This window comes from Dendrobates tinctorius, unplaced genomic scaffold (genome assembly GCF_039654945.1).
Source record: "Dendrobates tinctorius isolate UK_male_01 unplaced genomic scaffold, ASM3965494v1 ptg000182l, whole genome shotgun sequence".
In the NCBI taxonomy this organism is placed as follows: Eukaryota; Metazoa; Chordata; class Amphibia; order Anura; family Dendrobatidae; genus Dendrobates; species Dendrobates tinctorius.
The window spans coordinates 2,436,836-2,454,346 of NW_027361849.1; the positions used below are offsets into that span (position 1 = coordinate 2,436,836).

The 17,511-nt window shown below is 57.4% G+C and overlaps 1 protein-coding gene across 3 annotated transcripts in view; it reads left to right on the forward strand.

The window, feature by feature from the left end:
- Window positions 1-463: 463 nt before the first annotated feature.
- The window catches only part of OSBPL11 (oxysterol binding protein like 11), a 73,152-nt gene continuing 56,104 nt past the window's right edge, over window positions 464-17,511 (forward strand). For 2 of the 3 annotated variants that reach the window (XR_012221455.1, XM_073551917.1), the window contains exons 1-6: window positions 464-819; window positions 10,332-10,400; window positions 10,515-10,690; window positions 10,779-10,858; window positions 12,072-12,257; window positions 15,017-15,218. Coding sequence is in view for 2 of the 3 variants with exons in the window: in XM_073551917.1 (XP_073408018.1) it covers window positions 698-819; window positions 10,332-10,400; window positions 10,515-10,690; window positions 10,779-10,858; window positions 12,072-12,257; window positions 15,017-15,218 (835 nt within the window). In the remaining variant the exon portion in view is untranslated. Of the gene's footprint in view, window positions 820-3,346; window positions 3,439-10,331; window positions 10,401-10,514; window positions 10,691-10,778; window positions 10,859-12,071; window positions 12,258-15,016; window positions 15,219-17,511 lie in introns of those variants that run through there. The other variant, XM_073551918.1, reaches the window with a different exon arrangement.

The following is a 17,511-nucleotide window of genomic DNA, read 5'->3' on the forward strand; positions in this document are numbered from 1 at the left end:
CGGAAGCCTTCTCGCCCTGCAGAGGGAAGAGTGCGGGGGCGCCATGGAGAAAGTGGGGAGCAGCGCCGGGAGCTGGTGACGGAGAGAGCGGAGCCGCCCGTGCATCCTGAGAGACCTCACAGACAGCCCTGCCCCCGGTATAACGCGCAGGAGTCTCCTATAGACCCCAGCTGCCGCCCCTGTAATCTGCAGACCCCACCCAGGGAGAAAACAGTCCTACCCCTGTATAGAGAGACGTCCCGACAACCGAGAGAGACGTCCCGGCGACCGAGAGAGACGTCCCGGCGACCGAGAGAGACGTCCCGACGACCGAGAGAGACGTCCCGGCGACCGAGAGAGACGTCCCGGCGACCGAGAGAGACGCCCCGGCGACCGAGAGAGACGCCCCGGCGACCGAGAGAGACGCCCCGGCGACCGAGAGAGACGCCCCGGCGACCGAGAGAGACGCCCCGGCGACCGAGAGAGACGCCCCGGCCACCGAGAGAGACGCCCCGGCGACCGAGAGAGACGCCCCGGCCACCGAGAGAGACGCCCCGGCGACCGAGAGAGACGCCCCGGCGACCGAGAGAGACGTCCCTGCGACCGAGAGAGACGTCCCGGCGACCGAGAGAGACGCCCCTACATCCAGAAGCTGAGCCTGCGGCTGCTCTCTATCGACATCTTGTAGACTGCGCATGAGACAAGTGACTGCCCCAGGATGCAGGGAGACCCCCCGCTCATGAGAGTGTCTGATAGCGATGGCAAGCTGGACCTGACCCCGAGCCCCCACAACCACCGAGCGCCGCCCCGGGGGGTGAGCAGCAAGGTGTGGCAGTACAGGTGAGTGCCCGGGGCGGCGTCACTGCTCTGGACATCTGTCCAGCTGCGTCAGTTATGAGCGCCCGGCCCGCGCCTCTTGCCGTTAACGAGCGCTCCGCGCCAACTCGATGTGGACGCTGGGAGCAATTGTATAGGCACGGCGTGGACGCTGGGAGCGATTGTATAGGCACGGCGTGGACGCCGGGAGCGATTGTATAGGCACGGCGTGGACGCCGGGAGCGATGTGTATAGGCACGGCGTGGACGCCGGGAGCGATGTGTATAGGCACGGCGTGGACGCCGGGAGCGATGTGTATAGGCACGGCGTGGACGCCGGGAGCGATGTGTATAGGCACGGCGTGGACGCCGGGAGCGATGTGTATAGGCACGGCGTGGACGCCGGGAGCGATGTGTATAGGCACGGCGTGGACGCCGGGAGCGATGTGTATAGGCACGGCGTGGACGCCGGGAGCGATGTGTATAGGCACGGCGTGGACGCCGGGAGCGATGTGTATAGGCACGGCGTGGACGCCGGGAGCGATGTGTATAGGCACGGCGTGGACGCCGGGAGCGATGTGTATAGGCACGGCGTGGACGCCGGGAGCGATGTGTATAGGCACGGCGTGGACGCCGGGAGCGATGTGTATAGGCACGGCGTGGACGCCGGGAGCGATGTGTATAGGCACGGCGTGGACGCCGGGAGCGATGTGTATAGGCACGGCGTGGACGCCGGGAGCGATGTGTATAGGCACGGCGTGGACGCCGGGAGCGATGTGTATAGGCACGGCGTGGACGCCGGGAGCGATGTGTATAGGCACGGCGTGGACGCCGGGAGCGATGTGTATAGGCACGGCGTGGACGCCGGGAGCGATGTGTATAGGCACGGCGTGGAGCGATCTACATCCTGTTCACAGGTGACCTCGCAGCACTCTCCTCACCGCAGAGTCGTAGGTATCGCTCCTGAGTGCGGGGCTGCAGTCACATGACCTTTAGTACGGTCACGTCACTTCTCGCTGTTGTCCGTGGTTTCCAGTCTTGTGATCCATTGTGTGACCCCGGGAGCGAGGCTGATGCAGGGTTAATATTTGACTTTGTGAAGGGGAAGTGAATGTGGATTCTCAGAATATTCTCGGTGTTCGGTGGAAACTTCCGCTCAGGAAGTGTCGGGGTCACCGGAGAACATGGGGATGTTTACATGCAGGGTTGTTACAGTGTATCAGGGCAGTAAGACTAAAAGAAACCCAACCAGAGAAGATAAAGGACAAGTAAAGGAATAAATGACACCGGTAGATGGCACGAGACACGCAGCAGAGCGCGCACTAAACATGTCCGAGCAATAGATGATAAATGGTGATTAACGGAAACCACGACGCAGGAGACAAAGACGGAAGAGAGGATCGTGGAGTCAAAGTGATTCGCCGTATAGATCATCCAGACACGAGAGCGACAGAGAGGAAAACTAATCCACAGTGACCGTGGAACTATAGAATGAGACGCATAGGAGCAGAAATAAGAAAGTCCGCGTATAAAGTGCAACTGGAAGGTGGATAAACAGTGTCAGGCAGCGGCGGCTCCGTCCACAGTGACGAGGCAGCGACCCACACAGCTCCAACCCAAAAGTCTCTACAATGTGTCACCTTCACACAAAGTCCAATCCACACAAGTGCGTGTAACGTCGGTGCGCATAATTAGCATCCCTCTCACCATTTGCAGACTATATATTATATGGCAACGTTCGTCTTACAGACCCTACACACGCCAGTCCTCCTGACTCGTTCCCGTGGGGGTCCTGCACCGCTACCTCACAGTCTCTTTACTCACACAGCCGTACACAGTCCAGGATATCCTCCGGATCGCAGCCGGGCACCATATCCACCTGATTTGCTATCGTTACACACGCCAGTCTTCTTTCGGGCACAGGACTGTCCACATCTGAGACCACTCACTGTGGATGACTTGCATCTCTATGTACACTGCGGGCTGCCAGGCCTCACTCATGCCCTGACACACCCGAGACTCACTAAGCACTCTCAGATCTCACTAAGGCTATGTGCACACGTTGCAGATTCGTCTGTGGATCCGCAGCAGTTTTCCTTTCGGTGTACAGTACCATGTTATCCTATGGAAAACAAAAATCGCTGTGCCCATGCTGCGGAAAACTCCGTGTGGAAACGCAGCTGTTTATTTTCCACAGCATGTCAATTCTTTGTGCGGATTCCCCAGCGTTTTTACACCTATTCCATTCTAGGAATCCGCAGGTAAAGCGCAGACATTTTGACCTGCGGATTCTGCAGATTCCGCGCTGAAAAATCCGCACACGAATCCGCAACGTGTGCACATACCCTAACCCTTTCCTGCCGGGCTTTTATCACAGAAACCTGTGGCTTTCAGTCACATGGAAAACCTGGGTCTGGAATAGAACAGACTGCAACACTATCATCCTGCAATCTGCTTCATCTACAACATCCAGAGCAGGTTTTCCCTACCTCTGTATTGGACACTAACACTTTTATTATCAGTCTGCATTGCAGTCACAGCTACGCCCGTGACTGCCATGCACACCTATGGCCTTCTTACACCTCCGTGCATATCCTGGGGAGAACACACAGCGTCCCGTCACTGCCTCACAACATACAATTAGGTGAAGTAAAAAATTGGTCACAAAAAACTGCTGTTACAAGATAAAATAAGATATATAATTATTGTATTAGTACCAAAGACCCATGGAATCTTTATATAAAGGAAGACATTATAATGGCTGCTACAGGCAGCATGCGCCCCTGAATGTGCACAATATGGGATCCAATATACAAAAGAAGTCAAGCGGACCATACAGAGTGCTGCCAACACCATGTGGGCAAAGAGGTAGAAAATGGGGCCCGAGTAGGGCAATATATAGGCAGACTAAGGTAGAAACCGCATGACCTGTGTCACCCGGTGCAGAGCGCGCCCTCATATTGGGGTCCCACACTGTGTCCATCCAGGGCTGCACGCGGCCTTTCTACATTTACGCGGGTCACTGTGGATTCGTTTTTCTCTTTGTTGCTCATCTGGCTGATATATACGGCGAATAATACTTACTCCACAAAATAATTATTTATTCTGTCTATTTATTGATCCGGTTTCCTATAATCACTTTTTATCACATTTTTGTCTGTTACCATGATACATGTTTAGTGCGAGCGCTGCTGCGTGTCTAGTGCGATCTCCCGGTGTCGTTTATTCCTGTTCTCTGGTCGGGGTTCCTTTTGGTTTTTCCTTTGTGCCCAGCTCCTGTTTTTATTAGTGAGTGACATCTTGTGTGCTGACGACGTTGTAGTGTAATCGGGGCAGGTGGAGCGTGCGGCTGTGAGGGGTCCGCCTGTGTCTCCTTGCCCTGTGCTCATGCCTATCACCAGTGTCAGGGGTCTGTGTGAGGTTATCGGGGGGGCCTGTCTCCTCGCCTTGTGTTCTTGCCCATCACCAGTGTCGAGGGTCTGTGTGAGGTCATCGGGGGGCCTGTGTCTCCTCGCCTTGTGTTCTTGCCCATCACCAGTGTCGGGGGTCTGTGAGGTTATCGGGGGGCCTGTGTCTCCTCGCCCTGTGCTCTTGCCCTTCACCACAGTGTCAGGGGTCTGTGTGAGGTTATCGGGGGGCCTGTGTCTCCTCGCCTTGTGCTCATGCCTATCACCAGTGTCGGGGGTCTGTGTGAGGTTATCCGGGGGGCCTGTGTCTCCTTGCCCTGTGCTCTTGCCCATCACCAGTGTCGTGGGTCTGTGTGAGGTTATCGGGGGGGCCTGTGTCTCCTCGCCTTGTTCTCTTGCCCATCACCAGTGTCGTGGGTCTGTGTGAGGTTATCGGGGGGCCTGTGTCTCCTCGCCTTGTGTTCTTGCCCATCACCAGTGTCGGGGGTCTGTGTGAGGTTATCGGGGGGGCCTGTGTCTCCTCGCCTTGTGCTCTTGCCCATCACCAGTGTCGTGGGTCTGTGTGAGGTTATCGGGGGGCCTGTGTCTCCTCGCCTTGTGTTCTTGCCCATCACCAGTGTCGGGGGTCTGTGTGAGGTTATCGGGGGGCCTGTGTCTCCTCGCCTTGTGCTCATGCCTATCACCAGTGTCGGGGGTCTGTGTGAGGTTATCGGGGGGCCTGTCTCCTCGCCTTGTGTTCTTGCCCATCACCAGTGTCGAGGGTCTGTGTGAGGTTATCGGGGGGCCTGTCTCCTCGCCCTGTGCTCTTGCCCATCAGCACAGTGTCGGGGGTCTGTGTGAGGTTATCGGGGGGCCCGTGTCTCCTCGCCCTGTGCTCTTGCCCATCACCAGAGTGTCGGGGGTCTGTGTGAGGTTATCGGGGGGGCCTGTGTTTCCTCGCCCTGTGCTCTTGCCCATCACCAGAGTGTCGGAGGTCTGTGTGAGGTTATCGGGGGGCCTGTGTTTCCTCGCCTTGTGCTCTTGCCCATCAGCACAGTGTCGGAGGTCTGTGTGAGGTTATCGGGGGGCCTGTGTCTCCTCGCCTTGTGCTCTTGCCCATCAGTACAGTGTCGGAGGTCTGTGTGAGGTTATCGGGGGGCCCGTGTCTCCTCGCCTTGTGTTCTTGCCCATCACCAGTGTCGAGGGTCTGTGTGAGGTTATCGGGGGGCCTGTGTCTCCTCGCCTTGTGTTCTTGCCCATCACCAGTGTCGGGGGTCTGTGAGGTTATCGGGGGGCCTGTGTCTCCTCGCCCTGTGCTCTTGCCCTTCACCACAGTGTCAGGGGTCTGTGTGAGGTTATCGGGGGGCCTGTGTCTCCTCGCCTTGTGCTCATGCCTATCACCAGTGTCGGGGGTCTGTGTGAGGTTATCCGGGGGGCCTGTGTCTCCTTGCCCTGTGCTCTTGCCCATCACCAGTGTCGTGGGTCTGTGTGAGGTTATCGGGGGGGCCTGTGTCTCCTCGCCTTGTTCTCTTGCCCATCACCAGTGTCGTGGGTCTGTGTGAGGTTATCGGGGGGCCTGTGTCTCCTCGCCTTGTGTTCTTGCCCATCACCAGTGTCGGGGGTCTGTGTGAGGTTATCGGGGGGGCCTGTGTCTCCTCGCCTTGTGCTCTTGCCCATCACCAGTGTCGTGGGTCTGTGTGAGGTTATCGGGGGGCCTGTCTCCTCGCCTTGTGTTCTTGCCCATCACCAGTGTCGAGGGTCTGTGTGAGGTTATCGGGGGGCCTGTCTCCTCGCCCTGTGCTCTTGCCCATCAGCACAGTGTCGGGGGTCTGTGTGAGGTTATCGGGGGGCCCGTGTCTCCTCGCCCTGTGCTCTTGCCCATCACCAGAGTGTCGGGGGTCTGTGTGAGGTTATCGGGGGGGCCTGTGTTTCCTCGCCCTGTGCTCTTGCCCATCACCAGAGTGTCGGAGGTCTGTGTGAGGTTATCGGGGGGCCTGTGTTTCCTCGCCTTGTGCTCTTGCCCATCAGCACAGTGTCGGAGGTCTGTGTGAGGTTATCGGGGGGCCTGTGTCTCCTCGCCTTGTGCTCTTGCCCATCAGTACAGTGTCGGAGGTCTGTGTGAGGTTATCGGGGGGCCCGTGTCTCCTCGCCCTGTGCTCTTGCCCATCAGCACAGTGTTGGGGGTCTGTGTGAGGTTATCGGGGGCCTGTGTCTCCTCGCCTTGTGCTCTTGCCCATCAGCACAGTGTTGGGGGTCTGTGTGAGGTTATCGGGGGGGGGGGGGGGGGGGCGTGTTTCCTCGCCTTGTGCTCTTGCCCATCAGTACAGTGTCGGAGGTCTGTGTGAGGTTATCGAGGGGGCCCGTGTCTCCTCGCCCTGTGCTCTTGCCCATCACCAGAGTGTCGGGGGTCTGTGTGAGGTTATCGGGGGGGCCTGTGTTTCCTCGCCTTGTGCTCTTGCCCATCAGTACAGTGTCGGGGGTCTGTGTGAGGTTATCGGGGGGCCTGTGTTTCCTCGCCCTGTGCTCTTGCCCATCAGCACAGTGTCGGGGGTCTGTGTGAGGTTATCGGGGGGGCCTGTGTCTCCTCGCCCTGTGCTCTTGCCCATCAGCACAGTGTCGGTGGTCTGTGTGAGGTTATCGGGGGGCCCGTGTCTCCTCGCCCTGTGCTCTTGCCCATCACCAGAGTGTCGGGGGTCTGTGTGAGGTTATCGGGGGGGCCTGTGTTTCCTCGCCCTGTGCTCTTGCCCATCACCAGAGTGTCGGAGGTCTGTGTGAGGTTATCGGGGGGCCTGTGTTTCCTCGCCTTGTGCTCTTGCCCATCAGCACAGTGTCGGGGGTCTGTGTGAGGTTATCGGGGGGCCTGTGTCTCCTCTCCCTGTGCTCTTGCCCATCAGCACAGTGTCGGGGGTCTGTGTGAGGTTATCGGGGGGGCCTGTGTCTCCTCGCCCTGTGCTCTTGCCCATCAGCACAGTGTCGGGGGTCTGTGTGAGGTTATCGGGGGGCCTGTGTCTCCTCGCCTTGTGCACTTGCCCATCAGCACAGTGTCGGGGGTCTGTGTGAGGTTATCGGGGGGGCCTGTGTCTCCTCGCCTTGTGCTCTTGCCCATCAGCACAGTGTCGGGGGTCTGTGAGGTTATCGGGGGGGCCTGTGTCTCCTTGCCTTGTGCTCTTGCCCATCAGCACAGTGTGGGGGGTCTGTGAGGTTATCGGGGGGGCCCGTGTCTCCTCGCCCTGTGCTCTTGCCCATCAGCACAGTGTCGGGGGTCTGTGTGAGGTTATCAGGGGGGCCTGTGTCTCCTCGCCTTGTGCTCTTGCAAATCAGCACAGTGTCGGGGGTCTGTGAGGTTATCGGGGGGGCCCGTGTCTCCTCGCCCTGTGCTCTTGCCCATCAGCACAGTGTCGGGGGTCTGTGTGAGGTTATCGGGGGGGCCTGTGTCTCCTCGCCTTGTGCTCTTGCCCATCAGCACAGTGTCGGGGGTCTGTGAGGTTATCGAGGGGGCCCGTGTCTCCTCGCCCTGTGCTATTGCCCATCAGCACAGTGTCGGGGGTCTGTGTGAGGTTATCGGGGGGGCCTGTGTCTCCTCGCCCTGTGCTCTTGCCCATCAGCACAGTGTCGGGGGTCTGTGTGAGGTTATCGGGGGGGCCTGTGTCTCCTCGCCTTGTGCTCTTGCCCATCAGCACAGTGTCGGGGGTCTGTGAGGTTATCGGGGGGGCCTGTGTCTCCTTGCCTTGTTCTCTTGCCCATCAGCACAGTGTCGGGGGTCTGTGTGAGGTTATCGAGGGGGCCCGTGTCTCCTCGCCCTGTGCTCTTGCCCTTCAGCACAGTGTCGGGGGTCTGTGTGAGGTTATCGGGGGGCCTGTGTCTCCTCGCCTTGTGCTCTTGCCCATCAGCACAGTGTCGGGGGTCTGTGTGAGGTTATCGAGGGGGCCCGTGTCTCCTCGCCCTGTGCTCTTGCCCATCAGCACAGTGTCGGGGGTCTGTGTGAGGTTATCGGGGGGGCCTGTGTCTCCTCGCCTTGTGCTCTTGCCCATCAGCACAGTGTCGGGGGTCTGTGAGGTTATCGGGGGGGCCTGTGTCTCCTTGCCTTGTGCTCTTGCCCATCAGCACAGTGTGGGGGGTCTGTGAGGTTATCGGGGGGGCCCGTGTCTCCTCGCCCTGTGCTCTTGCCCATCAGCACAGTGTCGGGGGTCTGTGTGAGGTTATCGGGGGGGCCTGTGTCTCCTCGCCTTGTGCTCTTGCAAATCAGCACAGTGTCGGGGGTCTGTGAGGTTATCGGGGGGGCCCGTGTCTCCTCGCCCTGTGCTCTTGCCCATCAGCACAGTGTCGGGGGTCTGTGTGAGGTTATCGGGGGGGCCTGTGTCTCCTCGCCTTGTGCTCTTGCCCATCAGCACAGTGTCGGGGGTCTGTGAGGTTATCGAGGGGGCCCGTGTCTCCTCGCCCTGTGCTATTGCCCATCAGCACAGTGTCGGGGGTCTGTGTGAGGTTATCGGGGGGGCCTGTGTCTCCTCGCCCTGTGCTCTTGCCCATCAGCACAGTGTCGGGGGTCTGTGTGAGGTTATCGGGGGGGCCTGTGTCTCCTCGCCTTGTGCTCTTGCCCATCAGCACAGTGTCGGGGGTCTGTGAGGTTATCGGGGGGGCCTGTGTCTCCTTGCCTTGTTCTCTTGCCCATCAGCACAGTGTCGGGGGTCTGTGTGAGGTTATCGAGGGGGCCCGTGTCTCCTCGCCCTGTGCTCTTGCCCATCAGCACAGTGTCGGGGGTCTGTGTGAGGTTATCGGGGGGCCTGTGTCTCCTCGCCTTGTGCTCTTGCCCATCAGCACAGTGTCGGGGGTCTGTGTGAGGTTATCGAGGGGGCCCGTGTCTCCTCGCCCTGTGCTCTTGCCCATCAGCACAGTGTCGGGGGTCTGTGTGAGGTTATCGGGGGGGCCTGTGTCTCCTCGCCTTGTGCTCTTGCCCATCAGCACAGTGTCGGGGGTCTGTGTGAGGTTATCGGGAGGCCTGTGTCTCCTCGCCCTGTGCTCTTGCCCATCAGCACAGTGTCGGGGGTCTGTGAGGTTATCGGGGGGGGGGCCTGTGTCTCCTCGCCCTGTGCTCTTGCCCATCAGCACAGTGTCGGGGGTCTGTGTGAGGTTATCGGGGGGCCTGTGTCTCCTTGCCTTGTTCTCTTGCCCATCAGCACAGTGTCGGGGGTCTGTGTGAGGTTATCGGGGGGCCTGTGTCCCCTTGCCTTGTTCTCTTGCCCATCAGCACAGTGTCGGGGGTCTGTGTGAGGTTATCGGGGGGCTTGGCTTATGTAAGCTGACAAGATTTCATTGTCCACGAGGGCCGGAGCTGCAGAATAATAGTGCGACATTCCACAAAGTAATGAAGTGAGACATCCGGATAAGGAAAGCGGCGGCCATGACTGCGAACGACAGGGGAAGAAAGCGAGTAAGGAGGGTCAAGAAAAGGGAAAACCGAGGGGGAGTCGTCCCTGTTAGCGGAGGGCCCTACAGGTGGGCACCAAGTCGCGACCATCTGATCTCCGGCCACGTAGTCACATGACGACAGACTCATATATGGGCACCTATTGGACGATGGCCGCTCTCCCACCGACTCCACAGGAAGGAGACCTCGGGTCTGTAGGGCTATGGTGACCGGTCATGTGATCTCACGTGTTGGGGGGCTTTCGTTGCTCCTGATGGTTTTCTGGAGACCTTTACCTGTGAGCTCTGCCCACTTCAGCTGCTGGGGAGGAGCAGTAATAGTTCCACGTGTCGTGGAGGTGGGCACCACCATACATCCCCTCAAGGTCAGGTGGGCTATTGCCCCAGTATGGGCCCATCATTGGCCAAAGTGGCTGGTGGCGACGCACTGCACCAGTCGATCTCCGAGGGGTGAGGCAAGGGGTCATGAGCAGGCGGACATCAGGGGGTGTAGTGACGGGACTGTGGGTGCGGACTGGCCGCGGCGCCCCCTGTGCAGTAGGGATGTCTGTCCGGAGGAATGATGACGCCCCATCGACACGTGACCCCCTATATTAAATCCATGGCTATAGGGTCCAATGCTCGGTGGAGGCGAAGCCCCCGGAGCAGTGACTGGTGGGTTAGTCGCGGGGCCTCGGTGAATATTGGGGGTCATAGCTGTGACTCGCGTCCTCTGCTCTCCCCACAGCGACCACATGGAGAACATCTGCGGCTACCTGATGAAGTACACCAACCTGGTGACCGGCTGGCAGTTCAGGTAGGTGGGGGCCCTGAGCGGCCATATTGGTGTGAGCTGTAATGACTCTGTCCTGCCTGCGGGCAGCGCTGTCCTCGTCACCACACAGTTTTTCTCCTCTTCTCCCGTTTGCAGGTTTTTTGTCCTGAACAATGAGGCCGGGCTGCTGGAATATTTTGTGAATGAGCAGTCGAAAAACCAGAAGCCGCGGGGGACGGTGCAGCTGGCGGGGGCCGTCATCTCCCCCAGTGACGAGGACTCCCACACCTTCAGCGTCAATGCTGCTAGCGGAGATCTGTACAAACTGAGAGGTGAGGGGTGAATGTGGGGCATCCCCGGACCCTGTACCCGCAGAGCGTCCGCCGCCTCTTACCCTCCCTGTGCATTGTGTCCCGACAGCCTCCGACACCAAAGAGCGTCAGCACTGGGTGAGCCGCCTGCAGATCTGCACCCAGCACCACACCGAAGCCATTGGCAAGGTGAGGCGGGGTCATACCCAATGGGGCGGGGTCCTACCTAGGGGCAGTGTGAGGTGAGGGCGGGGTCATACCCAGTGGGGCGGGGTCATACCCAGTGGGGCGGGGTCATACCCAGTGGGGCGGGGTCATACCCAGTGGGGCGGGGTCCTACTTAGGGGCAGTGTGAGGTGAGGGCGGGGTCATACCCAGTGGGGCGGGGTCCTACTTAGGGGCAGTGTGAGGTGAGGGCGGGGTCCTACCTAGGGGCAGTGTGAGGTGAGGGTGGGGTCATACCCAGTGGGGCGGGGTCCTACTTAGGGGCAGTGTGAGGTGAGGGCGGGGTCATACCCAGTGGGGCGGGGTCCTACTTAGGGGCAGTGTGAGGTGAGGGCGGGGTCCTACCTAGGGGCAGTGTGAGGTGAGGGCGGGGTCATACCCAGTGGGGCGGGGTCCTACTTAGGGGCAGTGTGAGGTGAGGGCGGGGTCATACCCAATGGGGTGGGGTCCTACCTAGGGGCAGTGTGAGGTGAGGGTGGGGTCATACCCAGTGGGGCGGGGTCCTACTTAGGGGCAGTGTGAGGTGAGGGCGGGGTCATACCCAGTGGGGCGGGGTCCTACTTAGGGGCAGTGTGAGGTGAGGGCGGGGTCCTACCTAGGGGCAGTGTGAGGTGAGGGCGGGGTCATACCCAGTGGGGCGGGGTCCTACTTAGGGGCAGTGTGAGGTGAGGGTGGGGTCATCCCCAGTGGGGCAGGGTCCTACCTAGGGGCAGTGTGAGGTGAGGGCGGGGTCCTACCTAGGGGCAGTGTGAGGTGAGGGCGGGGTCATACCCAATGGGGCGGGGTCCTATCTAGGGTTAGTGTGAGGTGAGGGTGGGGTCATCCCCAGTGGGGCAGGGTAATGTCTAGGGGCAGAGTGAGGTGAGGGCGGGGTCATACCTAGGGGCAGAGTGAGGTGAGGGCGGGGTCATACCTAGGGGCAGAGTGAGGTGAGGGCGGGGTCATACCTAGGGGCAGAGTGAGGTGAGGGCGGGGTCATACCTAGGGGCAGAGTGAGGTGAGGGCAGGGTCATACCTAGGGGCAGAGTGAGGTGAGGGCGGGGTCATACCTAGTGAGGGTGGGATTTGTAAATGGGGGCAGGGAGCGCAGGACATGGGGGCAGGGAGCGCAGGATATGGGGGCAGGGAGCGCAGGATCCGCGACCTCTGGTCACGCGCCGTCTTCCCTCTTCTGCAGAACCATCCTCCTCTGAAGTCTCGCAGCTTCTCGCTGGCGTCTCAGGGCAGCGGCAGTTCTCCCGGATCCCAGCGCCGGCCCAGCCAAAATGCGTCATCGTTCTTCAGCATCGGCCACCACCGCGCAGTGCCAACCTGCAGGAAAGCCGCGATGCTCCCGCCGGACCACCTGGGGGAAGTGCGGGAGGTGAGTGCGCAGTGACTGATTTAGGCCGTCTGTGTACGGGGTGGGCTCGGCAGACTGAGGGCTGGGGGTCTGACCTGTGGGACCCTGGCCGCACATTAGCGGCTATTGCTGAGGTGTCAGAAGTGCGTTTCATGGGATAACGTCATTCATCGGTGACACTCCGTGCCGGCGGCCGCCAGATCCTGGAGGAATCAGTAGAACATACTGTTCACCATAACCACGTGGCTTTACAGTCTTGTTTTTTGGTGTCTGCTGAAAGAGGAAACTGAGAACGGTCAGTGAGCGCATTCTTAAGGGAGAGCTCTAGGTTATTTTCTGTCCCTGGCCGGGTTCACACTGGCGTGTTTCATGGTTTGTGTGCAGACCACAGTACCCAGACTGACCGTGGGTCTCCTGACCTGAACACACAGCATTCTAGACAGGTGAGGCCATAATTTGAGATCATTGCCGTCTTCATACGGATCGAAAAATCTGCTGTTGTAACCTGGGCTCTCAGCGGATGTATGACACCAGAGGAGAACTGGACTCTCGTGGTCACAAATCACCAGGGAGAAGCTCACGAAGTGTCGCCAACTCCCCGTCAGATCGAGCTCGCTGACAGGTTCTCAGGTGACTTACTCTGCAGCCAGTGGTACAGAGGCCATCCTGTACGGAGTCCACTGTCCCTGCCTCATGGGGGTTCTGGAGTTCATGGCAGCAGGAGCGGGGTCTCGGCCGGTGATAGTTTCCCCCGGCGTCCCTCTCTCCTGGAGCCGGAGCGCGGTCACAGTATCTCGTCAGCAGATACTTTACAAAGTGCACGGAAAATGTGTAATGTAGAAGTGATGGGGCCGATGCCCGCGGCCGAGTGATGCCGTAACCTGACACTGCCCATACTGACCTAGAAGCCTGCGCCAGGTGCCGGCAGCTGCGTCCTGTAGAGGGAAATGCACCGGAGTGTCCCTGCACACAGGAGGGTCCACCGTGACCCCCGAGAGCTCGCCCTATCCAAAGAGCAGCACGGGCGTCACACGGGTATCATCCAAACCGGGTCCAATCATCATCTGACACACCACTCCGCTAGGGGTTATAGGAAACAGTCAGCAAGCATGAGCTCCTGTCATGTGGGAGAAGAGGCTGCTGTACAGGACACCTCACAGAATAGTGAGTGCAGCTCTGGAGTAAAATACAGGATGTAACTCAGGATCAGTAATGTAATGTATGTACACAGTGACTGCACCAGCAGAATAGTGAGTGCAGCTCTGGAGTATAATACAGGAAGTAACTCAGGATCAGTAATGTATGTACAGTGACTGCACCAGCAGAATAGTGAGTGCAGCTCTGGAGTAAAATACAGGATGTAACTCAGGATCAGTAATGTAATGTATGTACACAGTGACTGCACCAGCAGAATAGTGAGTGCAGCTCTGGAGTATAATACAGGAAGTAACTCAGGATCAGTAATGTATGTACAGTGACTGCACCAGCAGAATAGTGAGTGCAGCTCTGGAGTAAAATACAGGATTAACTCAGGATCAGTAATGTAATGTATGTACACAGTGACTGCACCAGCAGAATAGTGAGTGCAGCTCTGGGGTATAATACAGGATGTAACTCAGGATCAGTAATGTAATGTATGTACACAGTGACTGCACCAGCAGAATAGTGAGTGCAGCTCTGGGGTATAATACAGGATGTAACTCAGGATCAGTAATGTAATGTATGTACACAGTGACTGCACCAGCAGAATAGTGAGTGCAGCTCTGGAGTATAATACAGGAAGTAACTCAGGATCAGTAATGTATGTACAGTGACTGCACCAGCAGAATAGTGAGCGCAGCTCTGGAGTAAAATACAGGATGTAACTCAGGATCAGTAATGTAATGTATGTACACAGTGACTGCACCAGCAGAATAGTGAATGCAGCTCTGGGGTATAATACAGGAAGTAACTCAGGATCAGTAATGTAATGTATGTACACAGTGACTGCACCAGCAGAATAGTGAGTGCAGCTCTGGAGTATAATACAGGAGGTAACTCAGGATCAGTAATGTATGTACACAGTGACTGCACCAGCAGAATAGTGAGTGCAGCTCTGGGGTATAATACAGGAAGTAACTCAGGATCAGTAATGTAATGTATGTACACAGTGACTGCACCAGCAGAATAGTGAGTGCAGCTCTGGGGTATAATACTGGATGTAACTCAGGATCAGTAATGTATGTACACAGTGACTGCACCAGCAGAATAGTGAGTGCAGCTCTGGGGTATAATACAGGATGTAACTCAGGATCAGTAATGTATGTACACAGTGACTGCACCAGCAGAATAGTGAGTGCAGCTCTGGGGTATAATACAGGATGTAACTCAGGATCAGTAATGTATGTACACAGTGACTGCACCAGCAGAATAGTGAGTGCAGCTCTGGAGTATAATACAGGAGGAAACTCAGGATCAGTAATGTAGGTACACAGTGACTGCACCAGCAGAAAAGTGAGTGCAGCTCTGTAGTATAATACAGGATGTAACTCAGGATCAGTAATGTAATGTATGTGCACAGTGACTGCACCAGCAGAATAGTGAGCGCAGCTCTGGGGTATAATACAGGATGTAGCTCAGGATCAGTAATGTAATGTATGTACACAGTGACTGCACCAGCAGAATAGTGAGCGCAGCTCTGGAGGATAATACAGGGTAAGTAATACAATGTCTCTGGGGCCCCGCACTTGTTCTCCCCTTTCTGCTGTGGCGCTTTTGTTGTGACCTGTCTCTTTCCGTAGATGATGTCCCGGGCGGAGAGTCAGCAGAGGGAGTTAATGCGCAGTATTGAGGGTCTTCCATCCAGCGGTCACTTCAGCTCTCTGGACCAGGATCTGCTGATGCTCAAGGCCACGTCCATGGCAACCATGAACTGCCTGAATGACTGTTTCCACATGTTGTACCAGCAGCACACAGCTCTGCAGAAGAACATTCTGCCCCCTGGTGAGTGCCCGCCATCTTCACAGACCACCGGCCTGATTCATCAAAGTAACACACAGAACTTTGGTATAAATCATTTAAAAAATTTACAAAATTATTGCGCAATAAGACAAATCTTAGCGATTTTTATTGTTTTTATATTTCCTTCCAAAATGCGATATCTGTGGCAGGGTGGGGGCGTTGCGACTCCCGGTGGTCTGTTTCATGACGTGCCACTGTGAGCAGACGGACTAGTGGTATAATGTGCGGCGGTCGTCACTGCCGTGCTTGGCCATCTGTCCAGCCGTGTGCGGCCTTTTGGTATATACAGCGAACCCCGTCATGAATTGTTAACGGGAGCGGCCGCGGCTCTGAAGGCTCAAACAGAAGAATGAGACGTGTGAATAATTTATCCCAAGAGCTCACAGCCGCCTGACTGTAACCGAAGCCGAGGGTGAGGACAGGTCACAGCCGCCCCTGGTGATACGGTCCAAACCACTCACCTGGCACCGCTGATCGTGTGAGCTGTGTCATCTCTGCCCCCCACCGAACAGTGCACCCTCTTCAGTATCTCTTCTTCCGGACCACTCACCTCACCCTCATCTCCAACCAGTGCACCCAGTGGAGTCACAGGGCAGGGGAGCGGTGGGCGTCCCGGTCCACTAGCTGAAGCCGAGATAAAACAGGGTGAGGGTAAAACAGTGCAGCAATAATTTATTTAACCACATAAAGGGCAGATAACAATGAGAACAGCCCCAGCAAAATACCCCAAGATGGTGCACATTAGAGTCTCACTCTTCCACTGACTCGCTGGGATCACGGCAGCTGTGACTTCAGAGCGTCCACGGTCATTTACCCCACCTGTGGCACACAGTGAGGAGGTAACCACAAGCTTAGGAAGATGACAGTCCACTCGGGTACAAGGCCAGGTGACCGGAGGGTCACAACCTGGCTTTCTTCAAACGTATCCATGCCTGTACGATGGTCGGTATCTGTACTCTTCCAGCCGGGGCCGAGGTCCCCTAAGCCGGCATCCTGTAAAAAGATAAATTGGTGTCTCTCCTGATGGAGGAATGATGTCTTGGCTGCTGTCCTTTCTCTGGTCCTTTGAATGTTTGGATGTCTTGGTGAATCTCTCCCCTGTTTCTCTTACAGAGGCATATGTTCTCTTTTTATGGTTAACAACATTCACAGATAAAGGGAAGAATGGTGACAACCAAGTCACATTTTTTAATTATGTAATCTATTTGCATATGTTTTCAAAGCCAACAAACTCTCTGGCCTTGACAATGTGTAATCAACATATCCGCAACCATCACTAGTCATCGAGGATAAGAGCCCAATGTGTTACATCAAATGCCAACTTACAAGTCAATATTACTGGCTTGCGCAAGCAAAAGTCTGTTTTCTTGACCAACACACGTAAATTGTAAAGTCAACATATAGATAAGTTTATTCCTTCTGGTTACAATGCTGTGTCTCCACACACCCACTTCATTATCTCTGCCCCCCAACCAGTGCACCCACACCATCCCCAACGAGTGCATCCACTTCATTATCTCTGCCCCTGGGACAGCTCAATGTGCTCGGCCATGCACCCCCCCTCCGAACACTAGATATACCTGGCTCTGAAGACCCCTTCACCTGACCACTCTGCTCCCGACCGTTTTCTCCCCTGCCTCTGACTGCTCGGTGTGCCCAGCCGTGTACCCCCCCTGCCCCTGAGGTACATCCGACCATGTATTCCCCTGCATCTGACCACTCTGTGCTCTCAGCCATGTCTCCCTTACTGCTCTGTGCGTAAGGTATCCCCCTAGTCATTCAATGCCCTCTGCCGTGTCACATCCGCCTCTGACTCCTCAGTTCTCCTGGCCTTGTACACCCCCTGGTTGCTCAGTGCTCCTTCCCATGTACACCCCCAGTCGCTCGGTGCTCCCGCCCCTGTACACCGCTCAGTGCTCCCGCCCATGGACACCTCCAGCCGCTCGGTGCTCCCGCCCCTGTATACCCCCCCAGCCGCGGTGTTCACCCATGGACACCTCCGGCCGCTCAGTGCTTCCACCCCTGTACACCGCTCAGTGCTCCCGCCCATGGACACCTCCAGCCGCTCGGTGCTCCCGCCCCTGTATACCCCCCCAGCCGCGGTGTTCACCCATGGACACCTCCGGCCGCTCAGTGCTTCCACCCCTGTACACCGCTCGGTGCTCCCGCCCATGGACACCTCCGGCCGCTCAGTGCTTCCACCCCTGTACACCGCTCGGTGCTCCCGCCCATGGACACCTCCGGCCGCTCGGCGCTCCCGCCCCTGTATACCCCC